The sequence below is a fragment of the Numida meleagris genome, chromosome 12 (genome assembly GCF_002078875.1).
Source record: "Numida meleagris isolate 19003 breed g44 Domestic line chromosome 12, NumMel1.0, whole genome shotgun sequence".
NCBI classification, from domain to species: domain Eukaryota; kingdom Metazoa; phylum Chordata; class Aves; order Galliformes; family Numididae; genus Numida; species Numida meleagris.
In genome coordinates this window covers 505,872-530,361 of record NC_034420.1, presented here as the reverse complement: position 1 = coordinate 530,361, position 24,490 = coordinate 505,872, and the positions used below count along the sequence as shown (strand labels likewise).

At 51.2% G+C, this 24,490-nt stretch overlaps 1 protein-coding gene across 3 annotated transcripts in view; it reads right to left on the bottom strand.

Annotated features, from left to right (window-relative positions):
• PSD2 (pleckstrin and Sec7 domain containing 2) overlaps window positions 1-24,490 on the bottom strand; it is a 73,161-nt gene that overhangs the window by 34,535 nt on the left and 14,136 nt on the right. For all 3 annotated transcript variants that reach the window (XM_021410644.1, XM_021410643.1, XM_021410642.1), the window contains exons 2-3: window positions 9,224-9,329; window positions 7,109-7,669 (exon numbers count right to left, since the gene is read on the bottom strand). In XM_021410644.1, the coding sequence (XP_021266319.1) occupies window positions 7,109-7,605 (497 nt within the window). In that variant the 5' untranslated portion in view covers window positions 7,606-7,669; window positions 9,224-9,329. The remainder of the gene's footprint in view (window positions 1-7,108; window positions 7,670-9,223; window positions 9,330-24,490) is intronic.

Genomic DNA, 24,490 nt, shown 5'->3' with positions numbered 1-24,490 from the left:
AGCAAAAAGCTTGTGGGAGAGGTCTCTGACAGTCACTACTGCCCAGGGACTGGCTGGGCATTGATTTGTTTTTGATCTGATTGCTTTTGCATCACTTTTTTTTTTCTCCTTTCCTTCTGTTATCAATAGGTAATATATTAATCTCTTCTTCAAGAGGTCTTTTCATCGTATTTTGTTCTGCTGTTCTGCTGTGGAGGGGGAGTGAGAGCAGTGTGGTGCCCATCACTGTGACATGGATGTGGCCTCACTGTGCAGCAGAATACACTTCCCTGAGATGAACTCTGGGGGTGGACCAGGGATGAGCAAGCTTTCTGCACCAGTGAGTGAGACGCTGTACCCACGCATGCCCAAGCCCAGCTGCTGGTAGCAATGTTTCCTATCAGGTGTCAGTGACAGCCCTGCAGAACATGGACCTTCACATCACCTGGAGCAGAAGAATTGGAAATGGGCCCCGGGAGGTGATGGCTCCAGCACAGAGGAAGGAAACCACTTACGGCCTGGTTACAGCAGAGCCATGAGAGAGTCTCCTAGCAGCCTGGACACTTCTCAATGCACTTTACAAAGCAGATCAGTCTTTCTAGGTGGGGAAACTGAGGCACACACCATATGGAATTGTTTGTAGCAAAAATAAGGCCAGGTAGGGGGATAGAGCCTTGTCTCCAGCAGCAGAAGTCAGAGAACAGGGAAAGCAAATGTCCACCCCCACAGCAAGCCCCATTCCTCCAGTTCCCAGCTTCTGCAGCTTACGGATGCCCTGATCCAGGGCATGCAGCCCATTTTGTCCAACAGACACAGGCTCCCTGCTTTCAAGGCAGGGATGTACCCCTGGACAGCACTGCCACACTTGGGCAGGGGCTTATTGGAGCTCTGAAGCCCTCCAGCTCTGCTTGTACCATTTCAGCATCTGGGGTATGTACTTTGGGGCAGAAAGGATTTGTCCGTATTTCTACTGCAGAGCTAAGCAAGCAGCAAGGAGAGAAGGCTGCTTCTTGACCAAACAGCAGGTCAGTGAGGCAGCAAGGAAAGAGTCTGATTTTCCTTTTCCCCAGGAGGTCCATCCTAGAGAACACATTGCAACCAGAGCAATTGCAATCATTTCCAATTTGTTGATTTTTCCACTACTTCTAACCACATCACCATGATCTACTCACCAGGTGAGATCTTTAGCTCAACCAAGACCCTTTCAGATGGGACAAATCCAGCTATCAGCTCAGAGTGGCTGAGGGTGGCAGGGGCAGACTGGTCCCTTAAGTTCTGCTGTATCCAGCCACCCTGGAAAGAATTTCCCTAAGGAACTAGTTTGTACCAAAAACCTGCTGCTTCTTCCAACCAAGATGTCACTCATTCCCCCCCATTTATCATTTGACCACTTGGGGGAGTGGTAAAGTATCTACAGAAAGGCCAAGACATTCTGTTTTGATACCTTTCAAAGTAGAAAAATCCTCAGTAGCGTGTAAAAATCATTTTTTGTCAAGCATTTTTTGTCAAAGCACTATCAACAGCCAGAATGGCTGGGAGTGGAAGGAGCTTTCTCTTTGCTGATTCACGGAAATGTTCTATTTTTCTTCTTCATTCAGAATTCAGAAACCTCACTCAATCTCACTGTTCCTTCCGCAATCTCATTACTGACTCAGGCCATGAAAACCACTCCAAATGCAGACACTGCCCATTTCAGCAAGATCCTCTCCCTCACTGTGTTCAGGGCATGGCAGGAGGGCCTGCAAAACCGCCAGCTGGGAGAGGGGCAGCACTGCAGAGGATACCCGTGTGCCTGGACCTCGAGACGCTGGGCAAGCCCGAAATGAAGAGGAACATAGAGAGGCCTCCCCAGAAATTCACAGCACTGCACCCCTCACCATGTGACTAGACAAGGCTGATGGAGATACGATGCAGCCAACACACAAACGTACGCTACATCCACCGGTGTTACAAACTAGGTCAGATGGGAAAATCATGATGTTTCTTTCTGGCCTTGCAATCAACAGGTGAGTGGAGAACAGCCCTGAATTTACTGGTCCGGAGATACCACCATAGTGTTATCCCTTCTGGGAAAGCCTGGCTCTCCACAGTGCCTCAGGCAGGGTGGGAGATTGTTGCAGGAATTCGTGGCCCCATGAATACACACCTTGTCACCAAGGGGAACACGCCTGTTTGGGAACTACTGCTGTCATTTCTGAGGAGCAGCTGGTTCTCCTGGGCAACATGGGATAGACCACGCTGAGAGGTAATGCTCACGTGGATCATCCTCCAACAACCTCACTGCAGCAAGAGCTCAGCACTTAACATAAGCACTAATTCCAGGCAGTAAAATGGGACCTGGCATCCCTCCACATAAAGAAGTCCTTAAAGTCATCCCCCTTGTTTGCTACAGCCAGTGCACTTACAGATCCAGACGCGCAGGACAGCAGGAACTTTGCCAAAGGTGATCTCCTCACTCCAAGAACCAAACACGCAAGGACAGCCATAGCGTGAGAGGGTTGACAATGAATGAGCAGAGAACCAGTGCAAGGAGGGAAGACTGCAGTGACGGAGGTGCACACAGCCCTGCTGTGACAGCGAGGTGTGAGAAGAAGTCAGCTTCCAGAATTCCCTCCTGCCGTCTGCAAGAAAACTGCACACAGGGGAAGGATCTGAATGAGGGGACAGCCTTCTGCTTTTAACGCACCAGGGCCACAGCTCTCAGAGAGGGGAGGACAAATCGGCACTGTCACATTTCTTACTTCTCAGTGTTGAGAGTCTGAGGAACCCAAGCAGGTGCTATGAAGTGGCCACTCCATGCTGCCTTCCCCTCCCCATGCTGCTGAGCACCCGCACAGCTGCCTGGTGAGCAGTGGCAGGAACAGGCAGTGCCTGCAGAGCAGGGAGCAGGGCAGAGCCACCTGAAGGGCGCTGCAAGGAGGGACACGGCCATGTGCAGCTCACACTCCACATCCGAGAACTGACGGGCTTGGGCAAACAAGTTCTCACATCCTCTGACAAGTCCTCTCTGCTGTCTGAGCTGGTAGAGCTGCTGTTTGCAAACTGAACTCTGGGGCTGCAACAGCTAAAAGCTGACATGAATATGTAGCTTCAAATAATCTCCTGCTTCCAGGAGCTTAGGGCTTTAAGAAAAGTGCCACCCAGATCACCAGATCTGGCCACACAGCAAGCCAGATGCCAGCAGAAATGGCACAGACGGCTGCAGCTCCAGATCTCCTCATCCTCAGCTCTGCTTGTCTTCCCAGATCCGTCCACTGCAGCAAGGCCTGTGTGCAGAAAAAGTCTTCTCCCTCCACGAAGCAGGAGAAACTTTTAAAACTCCATCTCCCTGTAGCAGGAAGGATTTTACAGCCTTAATTGCACCCTGTGGCGGGGTCCCATTGCCCGACTCCTTTTAACAGCCCCCATGTATTTTCCAGCCCTGAGTTTATTCCCTGAGCCCAAACTCCTACAGCAGGCACCAGCGTCAGGAGACCTGTGTCCCTAGACATGCCCCTCTGAAGGCCATGTGTGGCAGAGGGCAGAGAGCAGGGCAGGAGCTGCGGCAGGGGACAGCTCAGCGGATGCCGACAAGCCTCCAGCACCCACAGCCACAAGCCCCAGACATCACATCCCCCCTGCACGGTCCCAGGGAAGACCCTCCCCAGGGGAGGACAAGCAGGCTTCCTACAGCTTAGAGCAGCCCAGGGGCAGCCACCTGCACCTAATTCAACCACACTGGACTGGGAGGGAGACAAGGTAAGACCTCGCTTGTGAGTGAGCACGGCACAGCCTCCCCACAGGGAAGTGTTGTGCACTTAAGTATTACACAGCGGGGAAGGCAATTGCTTTACTTAACTAAGGAGCCATATATTTATTTGCATTGTAATCACAAGCTTCTATGTATTGAAGTAGCACTGTATCTAATTGCCTGTGCTGCTTTTCTCAGTCATCTCTGAAATGCTGTTTTATTGCTTATGGCGAGGCATGCCGAGCTATGCACTCGGTTATTACTGCCACTGAACCACACTGAATTTTTACGCACTGAGCTGTTTATATTTCACTTCTCACTGGTTAATTAGTTGTAATAAGGTAGAACCTCGCTTGCTGTGCTGGTGGAGCCGTCAGAGAAGGACGTGGTGGCAACCAGGACCTTCTTGCCTATGCGCTGTGGGCTTTCTGCAAAGTTTTCTAAAACTTTGTTTAATGGAATGTGAAATGCACTATGGCTGTATATTGCCAGGGGAGGAAATGTGTGTGCAAAGGCAGCAGTCCCAAACCTGCACGCACCAAGCGCATCTCACAAGCTAAAGGTGGGGATTCCTATATTTACCAGCTTGACTTTTTAAACAGGGCTGAAAGCAGAGAATGTCATTCAGCAGAGAAGCTCTCCATGTGATTGCAGAGATGCAACTTCCTGAGATCAGCAGGACCTGTGCTGGGGGATTCTGGGAAGGTGGAGGACCTCTAGCCAAAACAGCCACGAAGATTGGAACAGGGCTCTGAGAAACAGTGTGCTGGCATGCCAATGGATGCTGTGGGATAAACTAGAAAGAGGCACAAACGGGATTCAGCGACTGCAAACTGCAGAACACGCACAAAAGCTTTGGCTTTATTTCCCTGAATGGGGAAATGGAGAAACAACAGAGGACAACACTGAATTCCACAGTGCCTTGGTCTGTCTGTCAGCTTTGTGACTCACGAGCCACACTCACTGAGCAACAGAAGTGCAGCAGGCAGCTCACTGTGGCATGGAATGACTGTGCTGGTTTTGGCCCAGCCATGCTTTTCTGCCACTCATCCTATGGATAGGTGGTCAAAGTACCAAGGAGCTTGAACACTCAGCTAACCTGATTCCTGGAGAACATGTGGCTTGCCAGATTTTGGTTGCATCCCTGAAGTTTTCCAGCTGCCCTTTTGCCTTCAAGTATATGTAGTATGTGACTTGTCCCCTGTGCATTCAGCTTCCCAGAATACTTATTTACTACCCAAGTCCATATGTTCAGAGCAGAAGATCACAGTCAGTTCATGCAGAGTGCAGTCAGATCGCATCCGCTCCAAATCCTCAGTCTGCCACTTCTCCCAGTTCATGTCCCAGTACCTTAAAATAACTGCACTTCCAGTGATTGCACCAGCATTCACTGATTGCTTCGTTCTGAAATCATTGTCTTTCAGGGAACCACAGACCAAGCAGCATTCCCTTGTAGCACAGAGACTTGCAGACATCTAAGAGCTGACAGACTCACTCATGGGATGTGTGGAACCTGCGTGGAGGTGGGCTCTCCAGACATCAGCAGACAGAAGCAGCCTGCATTGGACACCTCTTCCTCTTTAATACCTTCAGCTGTGCCTGTTGAAACAGCTGCTGCTTCTTGCTGGGGCCGCTGGTAAAGCAAACCACCACTTTGCTGCTGGGGAGCCTGCTAAGCGCTGCAGATGCAACGAATTAGGGATGCCTGCCGTCAGCCCACACGCTGCGTAGCTTCCCAGCACCACTGACACTCTTGGCCATGCTCCAGAAAGTGCTCTGAGCCAATGGCTCAGTCTGAAGCCTGCACAGTTGGGAGGTGACTCAAATGCCCCTCTTGGCCATCCTGTCCCTGTCACACCTCCTCTTAGAAGGCCATGCTCCTCTGCTCTTCTCCATCCCTGTCCTTGTGGCATCTCCCCTGTCTTGAGGTAGAAGATGTGTGTAGGCAAGGCCGTGAGATTCACGGTGACTGTCAACCCTGGGCAGCTATGATACAGCTCCCTGCCTGATTTGTGGTCTATGCTCCTCTTGCAGGAATACCATGGGAAGCAGCCTACCTCATCCCAGCGACCAGTCCGCAGACTGCAGGGCCCTGTAGAGTCTTAAGCACTTGCAGAGGCTCCTGAGTGAGGCTGAGTCCCTGCTCGGTATTCCCCAGCCTGAAAAGCTCTCCCATGAAATCAGGCTGCCAGTAGAGAGGACATAGATGGGGGCACCACACATGCTGGTTTGTCTTAGGCACTTGAGATCAGGATGACAGGCATGTCTCTGGGCTGCTGAGCTTCCGCTTCAGCTGCAGAGTACGAGGTCTGGGAGGGGACTACCTGCCATAGACCTCCAGGCAGGAAGTTGACCCCAGTTCCTCCAACTGTACTGCAAATTTGGGGCTTGCCTGTAAAAAGGCCAGCGAAGGCTCTTCTACACCTAGCCTGATGCACTGGTAAAGGCTGCCTGAACCAGAAGGACCTAAATCACAGAGGACTATAAAGCTGGAACAGCAGTGGGGCACAGTCCCTGCTGCGATGGTGGGGTCCTGCCTGGCTGGCAGGCACTGCGAGCTCTCCAGGAGGCCCTCCCCTCCACCTGGCCATTGCCACCCAGCAGCAAGGAATGTGCTGTGTGCTGGTGGCCATGTCCCCTAACCTGGCTGTGGTGCCTCCAAGCACACACACAGCTACTGGAGCATCAGTGAGGTGTATCTGGGCTGAAGCACAGCAAGCCCCCAGCTTCGCTGCATCACACCACTACACAGCACCTCTCCACCGCTCTGCTCACCTCCCAGCATCCTAAATCACGCCCATCCCAGACGCAGCAGCACATCCACCCCTTGCTGCATGCTCAAAGCAGAAACTGAGATATGCTCATGCCACACAGGCACGGGCAGCAGGGACCAAAGCTCAGTGCCCTGCCTTCCCTTACTAACAACATGCTCATTTGGATGCAAAGCTACATCCTGCTGGCCACGGATTGCCAGAGCAAGCCATGCTGCCAGGGACTCTCAGGTTAGCCCAGGCTTCCCATGGCTGCTGGCTGCGGTGCCTGCCCTGCCCTGCCTGGGTACCTCAGCTATCTTGGTAAACTCTGCCTGAAGTGCTGCAGCTGCAGCTCAAATCACAAGTGGGACACTCCCAAAAGTCACCACTCTTCCTAAGAGATCCCTAAGCCTTTTACTTCGCCTTAGCACATCTGGGCAGACACTGGCTCTAATCACAGACTTTCTGCATTTGCAATAGGGAAAGAAGCCCAGAGCAAGAGAGCGAAAAAACACAGCCATGAGAGCAGCTGCAGCTTTTTAAAGTGATGAGTTACACAGGGAGGAGTGGAACTCAGACCAAGGAGGACTGGGAAACGGCACACGTAAGCCAGCACCGAGCTGCATGATAGCAGCTTCGCACTCACCCGAGCTGCTCCTCCGGCTCGTCAGCGCTCAGCGCTCCTGAGGAGCCCAGGAAGCTGTGCAGGAGCACCTTGCTGAGGGCCTGGCTCCGCGCCTGCGGCCCAGGGGAGCCCCCCTCCCCAGAATCCACGCTGCTGGGGCTGGGCACGCTGCCGTCCCGCGGCTGCAGCCTCGCCACCTCCCCACCCGTGTCGAGCTCCGTGTCCACGCCGTTGGCCAGCGCCGTCTCTTTGCAGCCTTCGCAGTTACTCGTGGCATGCGCCTCCTGTTCCCACTCGCCCGTCAAGGCTGCCAGATGTTGGTCCCCACGGCGCTCCTCATCGGCTGCTGGGCTGGGCTCAGCGTCATCCAGGGGGCTGGCTCTCCCGCTGGCAGGCTCTGCAGGCTGGCCGAGCTGCTCATCCCCATTGCTGCGGGCTTGCACAGCAGGCTGCGAGCCCGAGGAATGCAGCTCGCCGCAGGCTGCCACAGACAACGGAGAGTGCCTGCTCTCACTCATATTCCACTCGTTCTCCCAGCACTTGCGAGCTCCCTCCCCGTGGTCAGCTCAGGCACAGCACTACCTACAATAAAAAAGACACCACGTCACCAGAGCCCTGAGGATGGAACAGTGCTGGCTTGGCCATGGCGGCTCAGTGAGGCAACAGCCAGCGCTGTGGCTGTACACTCTCCAGGAGAAAAGCAGAGAGGGTTCGTATCTGGGTTTACTGCTTGTAAGGAGGAGTGCTTGTTACCCAGCTCTGAGACTGGACAAGAAAATCTGCCCTTCAGGTCCTCAGCCACCAAGGACCCAGGCATCCCCTCTTCTCTCTGCCCCCAGAGCTCCACACACCCCAGCCCTAAACACAGGCTGGAGTCAGGAACGTGGCCCCACTGCTTCTCCTATGCTGGTCACTGGGGTGCTGCTCCCCAGCACTGCCTGCCCACTGAAAGCTGGGGCCTGTGTGTTGGCACTGGGGAAACAGGAGAAAGGTGTGGGGTTTTTTTTAACACTTTTAAGCAACTGCAATGTGCCAACCGGTGTGATTGTCCCTGCTGACTCACATCTCTAAGCAGCTTCTTCCCTGCCAGAGTAACACAGAATAACACTGGTACACAAGTACTGCTGAAGTATTTACCAGCTAAAGCTCTGGCAAAGTGTCTCTACTGAATATACCATGAGATGCTCTCTTCAGGACAAGGGAAGGACACTACACTGCACCACAACTGGCTTTTCAAAAAAAAAGAGACCTTATTGGCAAACATGCCCATTGATGCAAAGTCTTGCAAGCAGCATTGACAGCCATGGGCAGCAGCCCTGCACTGCTGCGCAAGCACTGTGAGCACTACAGCTGAAATCCAGTGATCAGTGCCAGCAGAAATTCTCTCTTCAGGAAGCCAGTGTTTCTGTATGGCATTCAGGCTGAGCCATAACAGCCAACTTAAAACAGGGCAGTTTAAAACTGTGTCTGCCTTCACCTGAGAAGGAAGCATACCCAATTGGTTACAGCAAGCAGATGGGAATCCTGGCTCCTCCCCTTGATTCTGGTCCTACCTCATGTCACGGGCAGATCTTCTTAACTCCCTGCCTCAGCTTCTTCTCTGCAAACCACAGATAACAGCAGCTCTGAAAAGCTGTGAGGGTGCCCAGACACTGGAAATGGGCTCTACATGCTGACTTGCTGAGCTGCAGCTCTCATTAGCAGTAAAGTCATTGCTTGGTCAATGCAGGGCCCTACTCGTTCTTGGTACCGAGATGTGCCTCTGCTCTCACTACTCCTCGACGTGTCTATGGAGGCCACAGCAATGTCAGTGGCCCACCCTCTGCTACTGGGCAAAGAGCAAGGGAGAGGAGAGGTTTGGGCCCAGACTTGCTGGGCATGGGCAGAGCTGTGCGGGTATGTCCCACTTAGGGACAGATCCCACCAGGAACCCTAACCCCTTCTGACTGTGCCTAGGGCAAAGCCCAGCCGAGATGGAGCACCCAGGCTGTCCCTGTGCATGGTTCGCAGCTGCTGAGAGATGAGGTGGGCTGGGGAGGTCAGAGCTCATTGTGGGGTGGGTGTGGGGAGAAATGCTCCTCCAGTCGCTCATCTCACAGATATGGGATGGGGCAGATGCCATGCAGGCAAGTTTACCTCTTCTCCGTGTGCATCCGTGTGCATCGCCTGCTGTCACAGAGCTTGCAGCATCCCCATGCCAATCACACTAGGCACAGCCGGGCACTTGGACAGATGCACGATCCTGCAAGCAATAACAGACCAAAGAGTGTGAAACACAGAGAGGAGAGCCCCACCGACATGCTGCGCTGCCACTGCTCCATGCCAGGAGGCTTCCCAGCCCCATCCCGTGACTGAACTGCCCATTCTTTGCAAAGCACTGCTAATGCTCTTCCCTCTGCACATACTGGTCCTCCCTGGCTTTCAGCAGTGACAGTGCAACAGCTGAGTGCAGCAGTAAACCTCAGGGAGGCCTTCTGATTTCTTTCTTTCTCCAGCCTTCCTTCCTGCACATGGCCAACAGAACCAAGCCAATGCAATGTCTTCCAGCAATTTACCTGCAGAACTACCAAGACTCTCCTGAGCATGGCTGCACTGTAATTTGGAGTAATGCTGAAAATGTAACATGAGCTGAATGTTGACACTTTCCCATAGGGAAGGCATAATACTCAACACAGAGCCAATATTCAAATCTTTCTTTGGAGAAACCTTTCCAGCAAAGCTCTGCTGGTCTTTTTCTTGATGTGAGCCAAATAATGTAGTTTTAAGTCTACATTTTTAAAACCAGGCAAGGAGTTTGGGCTGAAATTTCCCATCTCTCTTCTACTCCAATAACTTCAGCAGGAACTAGATACCACCCAAGCTAAATTCCAGTCCAATAACGAAAGCCTGGCACAGCTATAAGCAACCAGAAAACAGGAAGCTAAATGTGGTTAGCAGACAGGGCTAAGAAGAAATGCTGGCAACCCTTAGTAAATGTGAAGTCTCATTCTTCCCTCCTAGCTTTAATCCAATTCCTAATGTCAATAAATCAATATTTCTGTTATTATGCATAAGCTACTGCATTATGCTTACTCTGCTTTGCCCCCTGTGAGGTCTAAGTGGGACATTTATGCTCTGGAAGAAGGGCTGAGCAGTCAGTAGTTAAACCCCGCGGTGTGCTCTTCCTTGGCACCGGGGAAGCCAGGGGAGGATGCATGCTCAGCCTGGAGCTTCACCAGCTCCCAGCTTCCAGCACACTGGTCTGAGCGGAGCCAGCAGCCTCTCGCAGCCTCCTCACTCTGCTGAGATGTGGATCCATATGCTGTGGCACACACAGGTAGATGGAGGATGTCCTGTGCAGCTGAAGTCCTTAGGCAAGCTGAGTGTCTATCAACCCACGACAGATTACTCAGCACCTCGCAAGCTACTAGATCTATGCTTGTGGGGACAGTTCCTTGAAGCACACCCAGGTTATGGGGGGGCTGAGACTTCCTGAAGCCCCAGAGGAATGGCTGGGATGTAATGAGTTACCCAGCTGCCTCGTACTGAACACGGGCAGTATCTGGTCAAGCTCTGTGCAGGAGGGGCTGGAAGGTGACATCTGAGTTCCCACCAATGGATCTTCGCATGACCGTGAGCCTTGCCCTTCCTGCAGCCTCAGGCATCCTCTCAAGTGACTGCTGCTCTCCTTGGTGCCATGGGTAGGGCGGGCATCCCATGTGTGTCCACTGCTACCAGCCTCCAGGAAACATAATGTAGGTTAGCATACAAAAACAGAGAATGAGCTGGTATATGCCCTGCCTGGGACTATTCACATTGATGGCTATGGTGGCTCTGCTGAGACACAGACAGCTGGAAGCTGCAGGTCCATTATTCGGACCAGCGCAGCTCTGTAAGGCCCACATGTGCAGAGCAGCATGGATTTGTGCTTGGAAAGAGGCTGTGACTCCTGTAGGAAAGGCTAGGTCACAGCCACAGACTTGCAGGCTTTGCCCTTGGGTCTGGCTAGCCCCTGGACCATGAGCAGATCAGGGCAGAGCTGGGTGGTGAAGTATAGCAGAAATGTCCCATCCCTGCTGCTGGTGGGCCTTAAAGGCTTGCTCTTGAGTGCTTGGGTGGAGAATGTGACTGGGCTTCCAAGAAGCAGTTGCACGCTCCTGGTCTTGAGGCACTCACTCACAGCCATCTGCACTCGTCAGCCTATGTGGGGCAACGGGACCAGCAAAACCAGGCTGGCACCCACAGCAGGAAAACACTGGTCCCAAAGAAGCTGGGCAGAGATGAAGCAAAGTTTGCCCTGATTCTGTGAGAGGTTGGAAACCACACAGCAGCTCTTTCATGGACTGGCCCTGGAAGTCTCCCAGCTTTTGTTGAAGCTGAATGGCTGGTGGAAAATGATTTATTTTAAATTTTCTTTCCTGCATTAGGAACTGGAAAGACTCCCACTTCAGTTTGTGTAACTGCCTGGCTGCTGCGACAAGGAACACTTGGAGAAGAATCCCACTGCTCACTGGAGCACCAGCTTTCCCTTGGGCCGAGCTGAGCTGCTCCCTGCTGCAGCCTTGCTTTGCCCCAGTGCTTGGGATCCTGCTCCCTTGGGCTTGGCAGAGACAGGGCAGCAGGTCCATCAGAAGGGCTGTGCCTTCACCCCGGTTCCAAGGACAGGGCAGGAGACACGGGGACAATGCAGAGGAAGACCCATTCTGTGTGCCTCCTGTGGTGCTGGAGATAAAGGAGAAGTAAGCTTATCCCAAACGTGTTGGACAAAATCAGGCAAGATCAGAAGGTGAGGGGGGACGGCAGGAAAGAAAAGGGGTGGAAAGGCAGGCTGCTTAATCCCAACATGCTGGGGTGCAGACTCCAGGGGAAGGAGGGCACTAGGACTTTGCCAGCAGCCAATAAGTTTGGAAGATGCAGGGCAGAGCATGACTGACCCTTCTGGGTCTTCCATCAAAACTAAAGGAAATACTAGAATGTCTCCTTGCTCTGCTGGACCTAAGAGGGTGTCAGTACCAGGAAGGGGCACTAGGAGCCCCAGCCAGGTGTCAGTTCCTGCGTGCACACCGAGCAGGCTGCGGCCCGGCCCAGCTTTTCTACTGATGCACTGTGGTGTGAGCTGCCACAAGGGGAAAGACAGAAGATGTCTGTGCTGCCAGTCAGGTGCCACCAGCTTCCTGGTCTTGTGAACCCATGCCGAAACCTGGAGGCACACATAATTCTCATGATCAGCTTCAGTTTGTAGATGTCTTTCTTGCACTGCGACATCCAAAAGCAGACATGGTGACCAGGTGTGGTCTCTCAAGCCCTGAACAGAGAGGACGACTCTTCCCTCAATCTACTGGCTGCACCTTGGCTAACACAACCCCAGGCACAGTTGGCCTGTGGTGACACAAAGACACACAGCTGACATGGTGGTTTCCAGCAGACCACCAAACAGTCAGACCCCAGCCCATACCAGCACCCAGCGTTCCTCCAGCAATCTGCAGTTGTCTCTGTTAAATTTCACGAGGTTCCTTCTGGACTGTTCTTTCTGTGAGTTAAAAACTCTTTTGCTGCTGCCCAGCCAGAGGCAGGATGTTGGCCTTCAGATGGCTCTGGGTTGCTGTGAGCCAAGACACAGGGCAGGAGAGAGCTGGGACATGGCTGCAGCCACTGGCACAAGAGAGCTGAGAGGAGACAATGAGAAGATACCTCACATGACTTTCTTATTTGTAGGTGGCAAAGAGCCTCCAGGATCTCTGTCACTCAGACTGGGAGAAAGTTTCTTCCTGACCACAGCCTCGGTGACTACACTGCAACCCAGCTGGTTTAACGTAGCAACCTTGAACCAAAATCACTGAGCGAGGCTGAGGGAGCTTCTGACAGCCTGAAAAGCCCCAACATGTCTTTGCCAGTGTCCCATCTTCAACTCAGAACCACAGAATGGTTAGGACTGGAAAGGACCTCTGGGTCCATCTCCCCCAACCCCTGCTCAAGCAGAGCCACCCAGAGCAGGTGCCCAGGACCACGTCCAGGCAGCTTCTGAAGATCTCCAAGGAGACCCCACAATCTCCCTGGGCAACCCGAGCCAACGCTCCATCTTCTGCACAGTAAAGTTTCCTGATGTTCAGATGGAACCTCTTGTATTCCAGTTTGTGCCCACTGCCCCCTGTCCTGGCCCTGGGCACTGCTGAAAATTGCAAGGCTCCTTCCTCTTCGCAGCCTCCCATCACTGACAAGATCCACCCCCTGAGCCTCCTCTTCTCCAGGCTGAGTAATCCCAGGGCCTGAAGAGATTCAAAAACAACTTCTGCCTAACCGTGCAGAGGTTCCCCAAAGGCTGGGGAACAGTTCTTTCAACCTGTGAAAACCCCACAGGATGGGAAGCACTCAGTGCAGTGTGAATACAGCACGGCCACCTGAGAACGCTCCTGAGGAGCATCGCAGGAGCTCTGTCCACTGAACTTCCCCATGTCACACCCTCAGACTGCCAGGTTAGGAATCTGTAGCTCTGATCTTTAGGCTCTTACCAAGTTATTTTCAGGTTCTGGGCCCGAGGCACCCTCCTCATTCCTCATCTGCTGACCACCATGGAATGCAGATCTCTCCCCTGGGAACCCATCCCACGCCATTGTAAAGTGGCTGCAGATTTCCCAGCATGGTGGTTTCAGAAAGTCACCTTCCATCCTCTTTCTGTGAGAGTGAAAATAGCTTTTAAGCAGCAGCTTTGAGGGTGGGAAGAGGAACGGGTCATAGAATGACAGAATATCCCCTCTGCTATGCCTGTGCTTTGCCTTCTTCCCTTACAATACTGCTGACAACAAAAAACTTACAATTTTCATTGTGAAAATCCTCATTTCTTTCTCCCACAGGCCAAGTTTGTACATGATTTTGAGGACCTCAAACACATCAGCTCTCAGCCCTTCATTCCCAGACTGCCATCCCGGCCTTCCTAGCCCGTTCTGATAAGGCAGCTCCCCTACTCCCTGGAGCACTTTGGCTCTCTTTCTCTGGATTTTCTCTATTATCTCTATTGAAGTTCGGAGAGCAACAAAGCAGCGCCACATAGTGAATTCCAGATGTGGGCATACCAAAGACCTACACAGGAGCAAACTGACGCCCTCACCTGGGCTGGAGGAAAACCTGGCTCAACAAGGAAAGGTGAGCACTGGCTGCTGCTGGTCTTACAGTTCACAGCCCCCCAGGTACTGACAGTCACCGCACACTGGCAATATACTGTCCCAGAGGTTTCCATGCATCACTGTCAGTTTAAACTACAGGTCCTATAGCCTTCACTTTCAACACAGAAAAGAGGCCATGGATAAAACATATTCCACAGACTAAAATAAACCAGCTACATGCTAAAAAAAGAGCCTTTGGGTAATCAGAAATCACTGTGCATGAAACATACTTCTTCTTGAAGCCAAATCCTAGAGCTCTTTATTTTGAATTTTTATTAGAGCCTGCAGAGCAATTAGTACACATTCAGATCCAAATGACTCTTGCAAAACTTCATGTTGGGGAAACAAAGGCTGTTTTTCACTTACAGAAAACAATAAAACTAAGTCTTTAAACCCTTAACGGCTTTCCTGTTTGCACTGTTTTGCAGTTACTTGAAGGGGGAAAATAAAGGCATATACTTACTATTTTTCCTGCGTTCCCCTCTTTGTATCGACAGCATGGCTACATACTGATCCTCCCTGCAGCCCCGTGCATGTATGATGCAAGCCTGTGTGTCCTTTCCAGAAGGGAACTATAAACAAAGACCTGAACATCCCCACTCCAGGCAGCATGTTGCGTCCACAGCATTCCTGCAATATGTTCCTTTGCACTCCTTTACAAACCTGCACAGCACTGCTGGGACTCACTGGAATCTTTCCATGGCTCTGAGAGAAGGAGGTCCTAGTACCTCCAACCCTACATTATTAAAGACAGGAGTTTTCAGACAATGCTTCCAGCCATACCTTAACCCTTTGTGGCTTGGAACGGTAGGGTTCCTCAGCTCAGCTCAAGCTTAGAGCTGGCTTCATCCTCACCTCTGCCAATTTGCTCAAGTGCTCATTTTCTCTTGCTGGAGTGAGAGCTTTATAGTTCAGATGGCTGTAAAGTAGGCTTCTATCCTGGTTGTCTGCAGGTTTTATTACAAAACAGGCTGGTTATGGGGTCTTCTCACTCAGTTCTGTGCAGCATTGTAATTGAATGTATTAAATCCCAGCTTTCCTGATGGCCCTAGTTACCTTCCATGAAAGTCTTCATGAGCAGGAACTGCTTCTCTTAACCCATAAATAGAAACAGCCTTTTTAACCACCCTTTTTCTTCCCTCTGCTTTGATCTTCCTTCCCCACATACTCCCAGCATCCAAAATAATAAATCAGGGCTGGCATCTAATTTAGACCCAATGAAGGACTTCCTTCCATCCCATCTATGTTGAACCTACACGATGGCTCACTGCAGGGCCTTAGCAAGATTTCTAGGAGATACATCCAGTGTGATGGAGCCTGGCTAGGGAGCAGCTCTGTGGAAAGAGACACAGGGTTCCTGGTGGATAAGCAGCTCAATATGTGTGAACTGCTGCAGGCAGTGGGATCCTTGGTTCCACCAGCAAGGGCTCCACCAACAGAGATAAGGGAATCATTATTCCACTCAGCACTTGTCAGGCCACACCTGGAAGACTGTGTTCAGTTTTGGTCCTTGTCATCAAAAAAGATGTGGACAGGCTGGAAAGGGTCCAAAGAAGAACCACTAAGATGATCAAAGGAGAGCCTGCCATAAGCAGAAAGGCTGAGGGAAACAGGTTTGTTCAGCCTGGAGAAAATAAGGCTCAGGTAAGACTTCATCACTATGTTCCAGTATTTAATGGGTGGCTACAAAGAAGATGGAGACTCCTTTTTTACAAGGAGATACATGGAAAATCATAGAATCATAAAGGTTGAAAAAGACTTCGAGGATCATCTAGTCCAGCTGTCAACTCATCCCCACCATGCCCACTAACATGTCGCTCAGCACCACATCTCCACATGTCTTGAAAACCTCCAGGGTCGGTGACTCCACCACCGCCCTGGGCAGCCTGTGCCAGCGCGTTACCACTCTTTCAGGGATTTTTTTTTGCCTAACATCCAACCTGAACCTCCCCTGGTGTAACTTAAGGCCATTACCTCTCATCCTGTTGCTGTTATCCAGGAGCAGAGGTTGACACCCACCTCACCACAACCTCCTATCAAGGAGCTGCAGAGAGCAGTGAGGTCCACCCTGCACCTCCTCTGCTCCAGACTGAGCAGCCCATGTTCCCTCGGCCGCTCCCTATAGGAGTTGTGCTCCAGACCCCTCACAGCTCCGTGCCCTTCTCTGAACACAGTGCAGGGCCTCAATGTTCTTTTTGCAGTGAGGGGCCCCGCACTGAGCACAGCACTCGAGGTGCCCTGAGCTCACCAGAGCTGAATACAGAGGGATGATTGCTCCCTGCTCCTGCTCACAACACTATTTCTGACACAAGCCAGGATGCCATTGGCTTCCTTGGCCACCTGGGCACAGTGCTGGCTCACGCAGCTTTCAGCCACTCTGCTCCAAGCCTGTAGAGCTGCCTGGGGTTGTTGTGATCAAACTGCAGGACCCAGCACTTGGTCTTGTTATAGCTCAACCCACTGGCCCCAGCCCAGCGATCCAGCCTGTCCAGATCACTTCGTAGGGCCTTTGTACCCCCAAGCACATCAACACTTCCTCCCAACTCAGTGTAATCTGCAAACTTACTGGGAGTACACTCATCCCAATCAGCAATAAAGAAATCAAGCAGGCCCCAGTGCTGTCCCATGGGGAACACCATTTGTGACTCATCACCAGCTGGATGCAACTCCATTCACTACCGCTCTCTGGGCCCGGCCATCCAGCCATTTCCTTACCCAGTGGAAAATACACCTGTCCAAGCCATGGACTGCCAGTTTCTGCATGAGAATACTGTGGGAAACAGAGTCAAAAGCTTTACTAAAGCCTAGGCAGACTACGTCCACAGCCTTTCCCTCATCCACTAGGTGGGTCACCAGGTCATAGAAGGACGTCAAGCTGGTCAAGCAGGACCTGCCTTTCATGAACTCACGTTGGCAAAGCCAGATCCCCTGCTTGTCCAACACATGCCATGTGATCATACTTAAGATGATCTGCTTCCCAGCCTTCCCTGATACCAAGGGCAGACAGTTCCCCGGATCCTCCCTTCAACTCTTCTTGTAGATGGGTGTCACATTAGCAAGTCTCCAGTTGTCTGGGACCTTCTTGATAGACCAGGACCGCCAATAAATGGCTTGGCAATCATATCCACCAGCTCCCACAGTATGCCTGGAAGGATCCCCACTAGCTCATTCTATGGCACATGGGGACAGACTATTCCTGCATCTTTAAGAATTTCTTCTTGAAGAATGTCCAGCCTTCCTGCACCCGTGCATCTCAGGACTGACCCCCAAGGTACTCTCCCAACCAACATCCTCAACAGCTCAAAGTCTGCCCTCCAGAAGTCCAAGGCAGCAGTCTGACTTCACCAAGAAATGAGAACTCAAGCATTTCATGGTCACTCTGCCCAAGACAGCTTTTGACCACGTCTCCCACCAGTCCTCCTCTGTAAACAGCGTATCTGCCTTCCCTGGTAGGCTCTCTTACCAGCTGTGTCAGGAAGTTATCTTCCACACACTCCAGGAACCTCCTAGACAAGGGGTGATGGGTACAAGTTGCACTGTGGGAGATTCTAGTTGGACAAGAAGAATTTTCTTTCACTATGAGAACAATCAGTCACTGAAGTAACCTCCCCAAGGATGTGGTGGATTTTCCAACACTTGAGGTTTTTAGTGTTTGCTAGACAAAATGTTATACAATCTTGCCTAGGCCCTGCTCTTGCCACGGAAGCTTGGACCAGATGGCCTCTGAGGTCCCTTCCGACCTGGACTTTTCTATGGTTCCTTACACAATTACAGACATCTCAAAAGGTATGCCCTGCCATTCTAGATCACCTCTAGGAAAAAAAGGAATAACCTTCACCCTCTTATGAGGAGGGTAAATAGGTTCTTTCAGCAGAGAAGAAAACCTCTTGTTCTGCCTAGCAGAGATGCACTCCTGGCTTCCAAAGCACTCTGTGCTGTATCAGGAGCACTCTCTTCACACCAGTGCTGCTCAGCACTCGGCAGCCACAGCAGCATACTGCTTTGGCCCTCATGTCCTGGAGAATCACATCTAGAAAATTGGTCCAAGACTCTTGGATGCCACTGAGTTGTCACCATGTGAACTTGGTTGACCTGCGTTTCCAGGTGGCCTCTAAACCAAGAGCATTGATACCAAGGCATCCATGGCAAGGCAGCACGTCTTAACTCCTGAAGATGTTTAGGCCCAGAAGACATCAATAGATTTTTGGAAGAGGCCAGGAGACTGTCCAGACAGGACTAAGCCCTCCAACTGACTTCATCAAGCAAGGCCTAAAATGAGATCAGTTAGTCTCTACTTTGGACTAGAGAACTAAGCCTATGTTGGAAACTGTTGGTAACTCTCGCACCAGTGAGGATTTTCTACTTTCATTCCTATGAAGGAAAGGAAGAACCGTTTCCTTCACTTCTCTCACCCCAATCAGACCGAGATGCACTTATTTTGCTGCAGAACACAGACTTAGCCAAGATTTCCTGTCAACAGGGCTGGAACCTCATTGCCTAGCATTAAGGAAGTCAGGGCATGAAATATGGCATTTCCACTGAAAATAGCACAAAGCTATTTGCCCAAAGGACTTGCAAGGAGCAGCCTGAGAAAATATGATCTAATGGGAAGGGACTTTCATATCTCATCAGAACCAACACAGGTCATTTGGGAGGCAAACTAGAAAGAGCATGCCACCACAGGAGAACAGACAGGACAATGCCCTAGGAAAACCATCTGCTCTGAGACTAGGACATGGACTTCAGTCCTCTTCCTAATGAGTACTCCATCTATAAGCTCACTAGTTCTGCAGCTGGCCATGTTCTCATTCATTTATACCAAAAGTTCCACCTTACCTTTCAAAATTGCAGGAAACACTTCTACAAAGAAAGTGTGAATTGGGTAAACCCCCCTTTTCCCAAGAAAAATATACGATCGCTATATTGTTTTGAAAAATCTCCACTGGCTGTAGAGCACCAGGGAAGCTCTGAGCATTTATCATTCTTTGATGCTGGAGGAATCATGCTAGTGCCAATAGCTGGCAAAATTCCTGCAGGCCAGACCTTCCTGCCTCCCTTCTCCCAGCATCTTTCACTCAGGTAGAAAGATCAGGGGCCCACCTACATTTTGGTTGCTTCATCCCACCTATACAGTACCGCGCTGCCTGTCTAGCTCAGTCTCCCAGGCTGCAGGCTGCAGGTTGCATGGAGTCAATGAAATGACTGAAAAGACAATTACATATTTATCTCCAGTGCTTACAGACTGGGACAGAGCCACTAAAAGAAAAGCTGCACTTCACTGCTCCATTAGGATGTGGTAAGTTATTATCTTTAACATGGCAACACTAGCCAGAACTTGATCCTCCCAGAAGTTGCTTGAACACATGGGAAAGCACTTTGAGGGGGATTCATCTCACCCAAATGTAGACATCTCCAGCTGAGCTCAGCCCCCAGCCCTTCTTCAGAGTCAGCAGAAAGACTGCATCTGATCTCTATTAGATGTCTGTGTTACGAGAAAATCATGCTCTGGTGTTCTCCGGCTACATCTGCACCACCTGGGACAACAGTCCCAGCTGCTGCTGTTTATGTTGCAGACACCTACTTTCAGAAAACACAGCACTGCTTCCCACGTTTAGCCAGCAAATGCTTCCTCTGTGCACTGCTTTCCTCAGGCAGGCTTCTGAGTTTGCAGGACAGACTACGAGTAAGGAATCCACGCTCCGTGAACCTGCAAGCCTTTCTTCCTCCCCACGGCCAGTTCAAAGCAGATCCTGCTCTCACTGCTGGCCTGCCAAAGCATGGACTTCTTGAGCAGAACGAAATGTTAAAGCTGGCTTGCTGTGAAAAATGAGTCTGTTGCCCAGAAAATAGCACTGAGAACCTGATGGAGCCATTTTGTAGCTCCTGCACAGAAGTTGGATCTGCCCTTAATGGACATGCTGGATAACCATGCCAATAGGAGTGTGATTTTCCTGATGAAGGAGGACAGCTCTAACGGGCATGCTCCTACACTGATGTAAGGCAGCTTTATCTAGACAGATAAGGGCCATTTTTTTCCCACAAGGGAATTACAGGAGCAAAAAGCACCATCAGGCTGATGTAACTGCATCAGGACAGCGTGTCGCTTGGGCTGTGCCTGCTCTTGGATGCCGGGGCTCTCCCATTCTCCTGCTTGTAAGAAGGCTGCAGGACAGCTGCTTCACCACGCTGCAGCAGGTCGTTTTGCCTCTGGGAGGGTTTTTTTGAAGTGTGGAGTTCTCAGAGCTTTTCTCCTGCTCTTCAGATATCATTGCATTTAGACATCATCAGAGAACGAATGAATTACATCTTCAGCTGAGGCACAGGGAGGCCAAAGGGGCCTGCCAGCAAGAAGCACGATGTAAAGACAAAATAAAGATTCGGGAGATTAATGCCATTTGGCATGGTTCATCAGATGACCCAACAGCACAGTGACAGGAGCAACAGCCATTAGACTTGCTGTGGGAGCATGCAGCCTGAGACAATGGTGCATCTGAGACTGAGAAGCTCTGCTTTTTATAGCATGCAAAATTAAAGGGAAAGTGTCACCAAGGTGCACTCCTTACAGTTTGCCGTTATCTGGAGAGCAGTGGATATCCTGCCGTTCTGCTCGTGCTTACAAAACCATCCAAGTGATTAAACACAGGTTGCTGCTACAGGATCGTCCCCTCCATCTGCCAGCAGCTGCTATGATTTTCTGGCTGTTCCCCTTCCCTCTGTCTGATGGCAGTCATTGTAACACAACTCCATTCTAGGTGTTGCTATCATGCTGTGATTTTGCTGTGATATCGCACATCCAGGTCTCCCGTGCCTCACCTCTGAGAGGCAGCTCTGCAGGGACAGAACAAGGGGCAGTGGTTTTAAACAGAAAAAAAAAAGGCAGATTTAGACTGAGATAAAGGATAAATTTCTCACACCAAGGGTGGTGAGGCACTGGCACAGGCTGCCCACAGAAACTGTGGGCGCCCCATCCCTGGCAGAGGCCAAGGCTGGGCTGAATGGGGCATGGAGCAACCTGATCCGGTCCTTGGCCAGGGGGGCTGGACTGGATCATCTCCAAGGGTCCCTTCCAACTGCAACCTTTGTGCAATCCCACTAACACTGACCTCTGGGGCCAGGAGTGGGCAACAGCAGAGACCGCTCAATGGAGGGGGGAAGGAGTGCAAGCTGAAGGGTCCTGCTTGATGATAAGGCATGTCTGTAAATAATTTATAAAGGGTTAATACATGAGTTATCGAGTCTTTCAGTGTCTTGCAGGCAGGTGCTTCAGAGCACCTCAGAAATACCCATAACACCAGCATTTCTGATGAGCTGCATATTAAAACTGTTCATTAGCTACCTTAACCTGTTCAAAGCCACTTCTAATGAGACAGTGCTAACAGGAGCTGACAGGCAGGTGGGACTTCTTTCTGTTTCAAAAGAGAGTTGTGAGCCTCCAGCAGCCATGGCAAGGAGCTCCCAGCTCCACGAGCAAAGAGCCGGGCAGGTGCTCACGGCCTGCTGGGCAGAGCAAAGGAGAGCAAAGAACGTGGGCAGATGGGAAGAGACAAGACTCCAAGCTTGGGACTCACAGCCCAGCAGCTGCTGTAAATTCATTCTCTGATTCTGGGAAGAAAAGCAATCCTGTGATTATCTGCTGCCTCAGTTTCCCCACCTACACGACAGTGAAAGCTGCCGCATGGAGAAAAAAAGAGCTTTAATGGCCAGAGGACACCAGGAGAGCTGGATAAGCAGCCTTAAAGGACAGAGGAAGCATTTTTCTCAAAAGAAGGCTGAGATCCCATCTGCAGGCAGCCAGTTCTTGCTCCTGTAAGCTCAAGACTGGTAAGGGGTGGCTCCAATAGCTGCCCCTCCCTGGCGCTGCTAACTTATGAGATAACCTAAATGCTCACTAAAACACCGCTTGGCAGGAACCCCATCCCCAATTACAAAAATCATTTCTTTTTTTTTTTTTCTTTTTTTTTTTTTTTGAGTCTGAAGCCTTTGGGGCCCATAATCTAATTAAATAAAGCTTTCTCACTTTTCTCTAGCCTGCTCCCCTAGCTTCCATCGTAGCAGTGAAGACAAATATATTTTTTTAATTTAGCAGAATCCCTTGCATCATGTATCTCCTTCTGGTCAGAAAGCAGATCTGCTCTCTCTGTGTCCAGCTTGGACAGGCTGTGTCCATCACCTGGTTGCTTCTGTTCCTAGGAAGTGTCCCAAATTCTAGGATCCCAGTACAGCTCCATCCACTTCCACTGTTCGTGCCTCCAAACGCAGAGCAAATTCCTGAAGCAGATGAGAGCTTTGTACAGAGCATCACATAGGTGTCCCCTGAGCTGCTCCCAGACGATCCAGCTCTGGAGAGAGGCTGGAAGGCAGCTCCAGGGATTCCCTCTCCATCTCAGTGAGGCTCTTTCCTAGAACCATGTGAAATTTTTCGGAATAATTGTTCACTGGATGGAAATTGCAATTATAGGTCAGATAAATCCTACCTGGACTTGTGATGCGCTTCTGCTGAAACCACAGAACATCAGCTGGATTTTAAAAAAATCTGAGAACTATCATACCGGAGAGGAGGAGCTAGAGAGGGGGCTGATCTCACATCGCTTCCTCTGGGCTTTCCAGAATGTGGTTGGTGAACCACAAACCTGTCAGTCCCTGGGTCTGATGTCAGCTCTCCTGCTTGATGCTCATCAGGAGAGCTCAGAGGCACGTGCTCCAGCCCCACAAAAAGGGAGAGCTAGGTCTTGCTCTCCTAACGCAGACCAGCGGGCATTGTCTTTCGAGGAGGAAGATTTCAGGTCTCCATCACAGAGCCAGAGAAAGGCGACAGAGCGATGAGGAGCTCAGCTGCACGGTTGGAAGGCAGCACACAAGCCACCCAGTCCAGCTGTGTGCCCTTCAATCCTGAAAACACAGTGGGGAGAGCCCAGGAAAGGCAAGGCCAGCTGCGAGTAGAAGGAACACATCAGGAACACCCAGAATGTGAAAGGACCAGGCCAGATAGGAAGGAGCAGCATTTGCTCTGAAGAAGGTGTGGTCACCAGGAACTGCCCAGGCCCGGGGAAGAACCGCACTGAGACCTCAGCCACTCAGCCCCTGAGGATGGCACAGCAGCGGGGATGAAGTACCTGTCCGGGCTGACAAGGGCCTGCTCCCCAGTGTGGGAGGGAGTCAGACCTGCCCCTCTGGCTTGTAATTCCTGTTCTGTAACTGCCATGGAGAAACACCACGAGTGTCACATGCAGAAGGCATGACTCGTTTGGACCCATCTGACAACTGAGAGCCCGGACATGGCCCCTCACATGGGCCTGGTCCCAGCACATCCCTGGGAATGGCACTGCCCTGACAAAATGGGGGAGGATGTTTCCATCCTCAGCAAAGGGAGGAAGGCAGGGAGAGATCAGACATCTCCTCAGAATAGGAGACATCTCTACAGCATGGTGCTGGCCACCAGCAGAGCTCTGCAGACCTCCAGAGATGTGGCTGTTGGCAGCACCACCCACTCCAGCGACTGCTCACACAAGCTGCACATGGGCTGTCCCCTCAGCACTGGGAAAACTCACAGAGGAAGGCGACAGAATGTGTCAGGCATGATGGGGCCATGGGCTGAACTGAAGCAGCACAGGGTACTACACGAGGGAGATGAGCAGTGTGCAGCACTAGTGGGGAGAGCAGACACAGAACTGGCCTGGGCTCCTGCATGCTCTGCCCGGTGTCACTGCCACCTCGGCAGCGTCCCCTGATCACACCAACCCTCAGTTTCCCCAGAGGATAACAAAGGCATGTGGGCTGCAGAGCAGTCACATGCTGAGACAGGAGAAAACTCAGTGCTCATGCAGAACTGCTGGGCTTCCAGCCCCGCGGGTCCAAGGGGGTCTTCAGGGAAACTCACCCAGTTCATCACCAGTTGTGCTGAACTTGTAGTAGGAAAAGAAAATGAGAACCATCCACAACCATTTTGTGAATCAGCCATCTCTCCAACTTCCCCTCGGGGCTCGGCCATCCACTTTCAGACTTTATCCATTGTTCGCTTGGACTTATCCAGGAAAAATCATGTTAAGGAAAACCCTGGCCACACCACACACTCTGGAGCACTTGTAATGGACAATTTGATGAGGGATTTAGCATATTTTTGATACAAAAATATCTAATGATAATATGCTACACTTCTGGCTATAAACATTATCTACTAGCATGGGAAGAATTTAAGCCATAATGCCAGCTACTACAGTGCAGGCCTGGAACTCCATGGAAATACTACCCTGATCCAACAGCTACA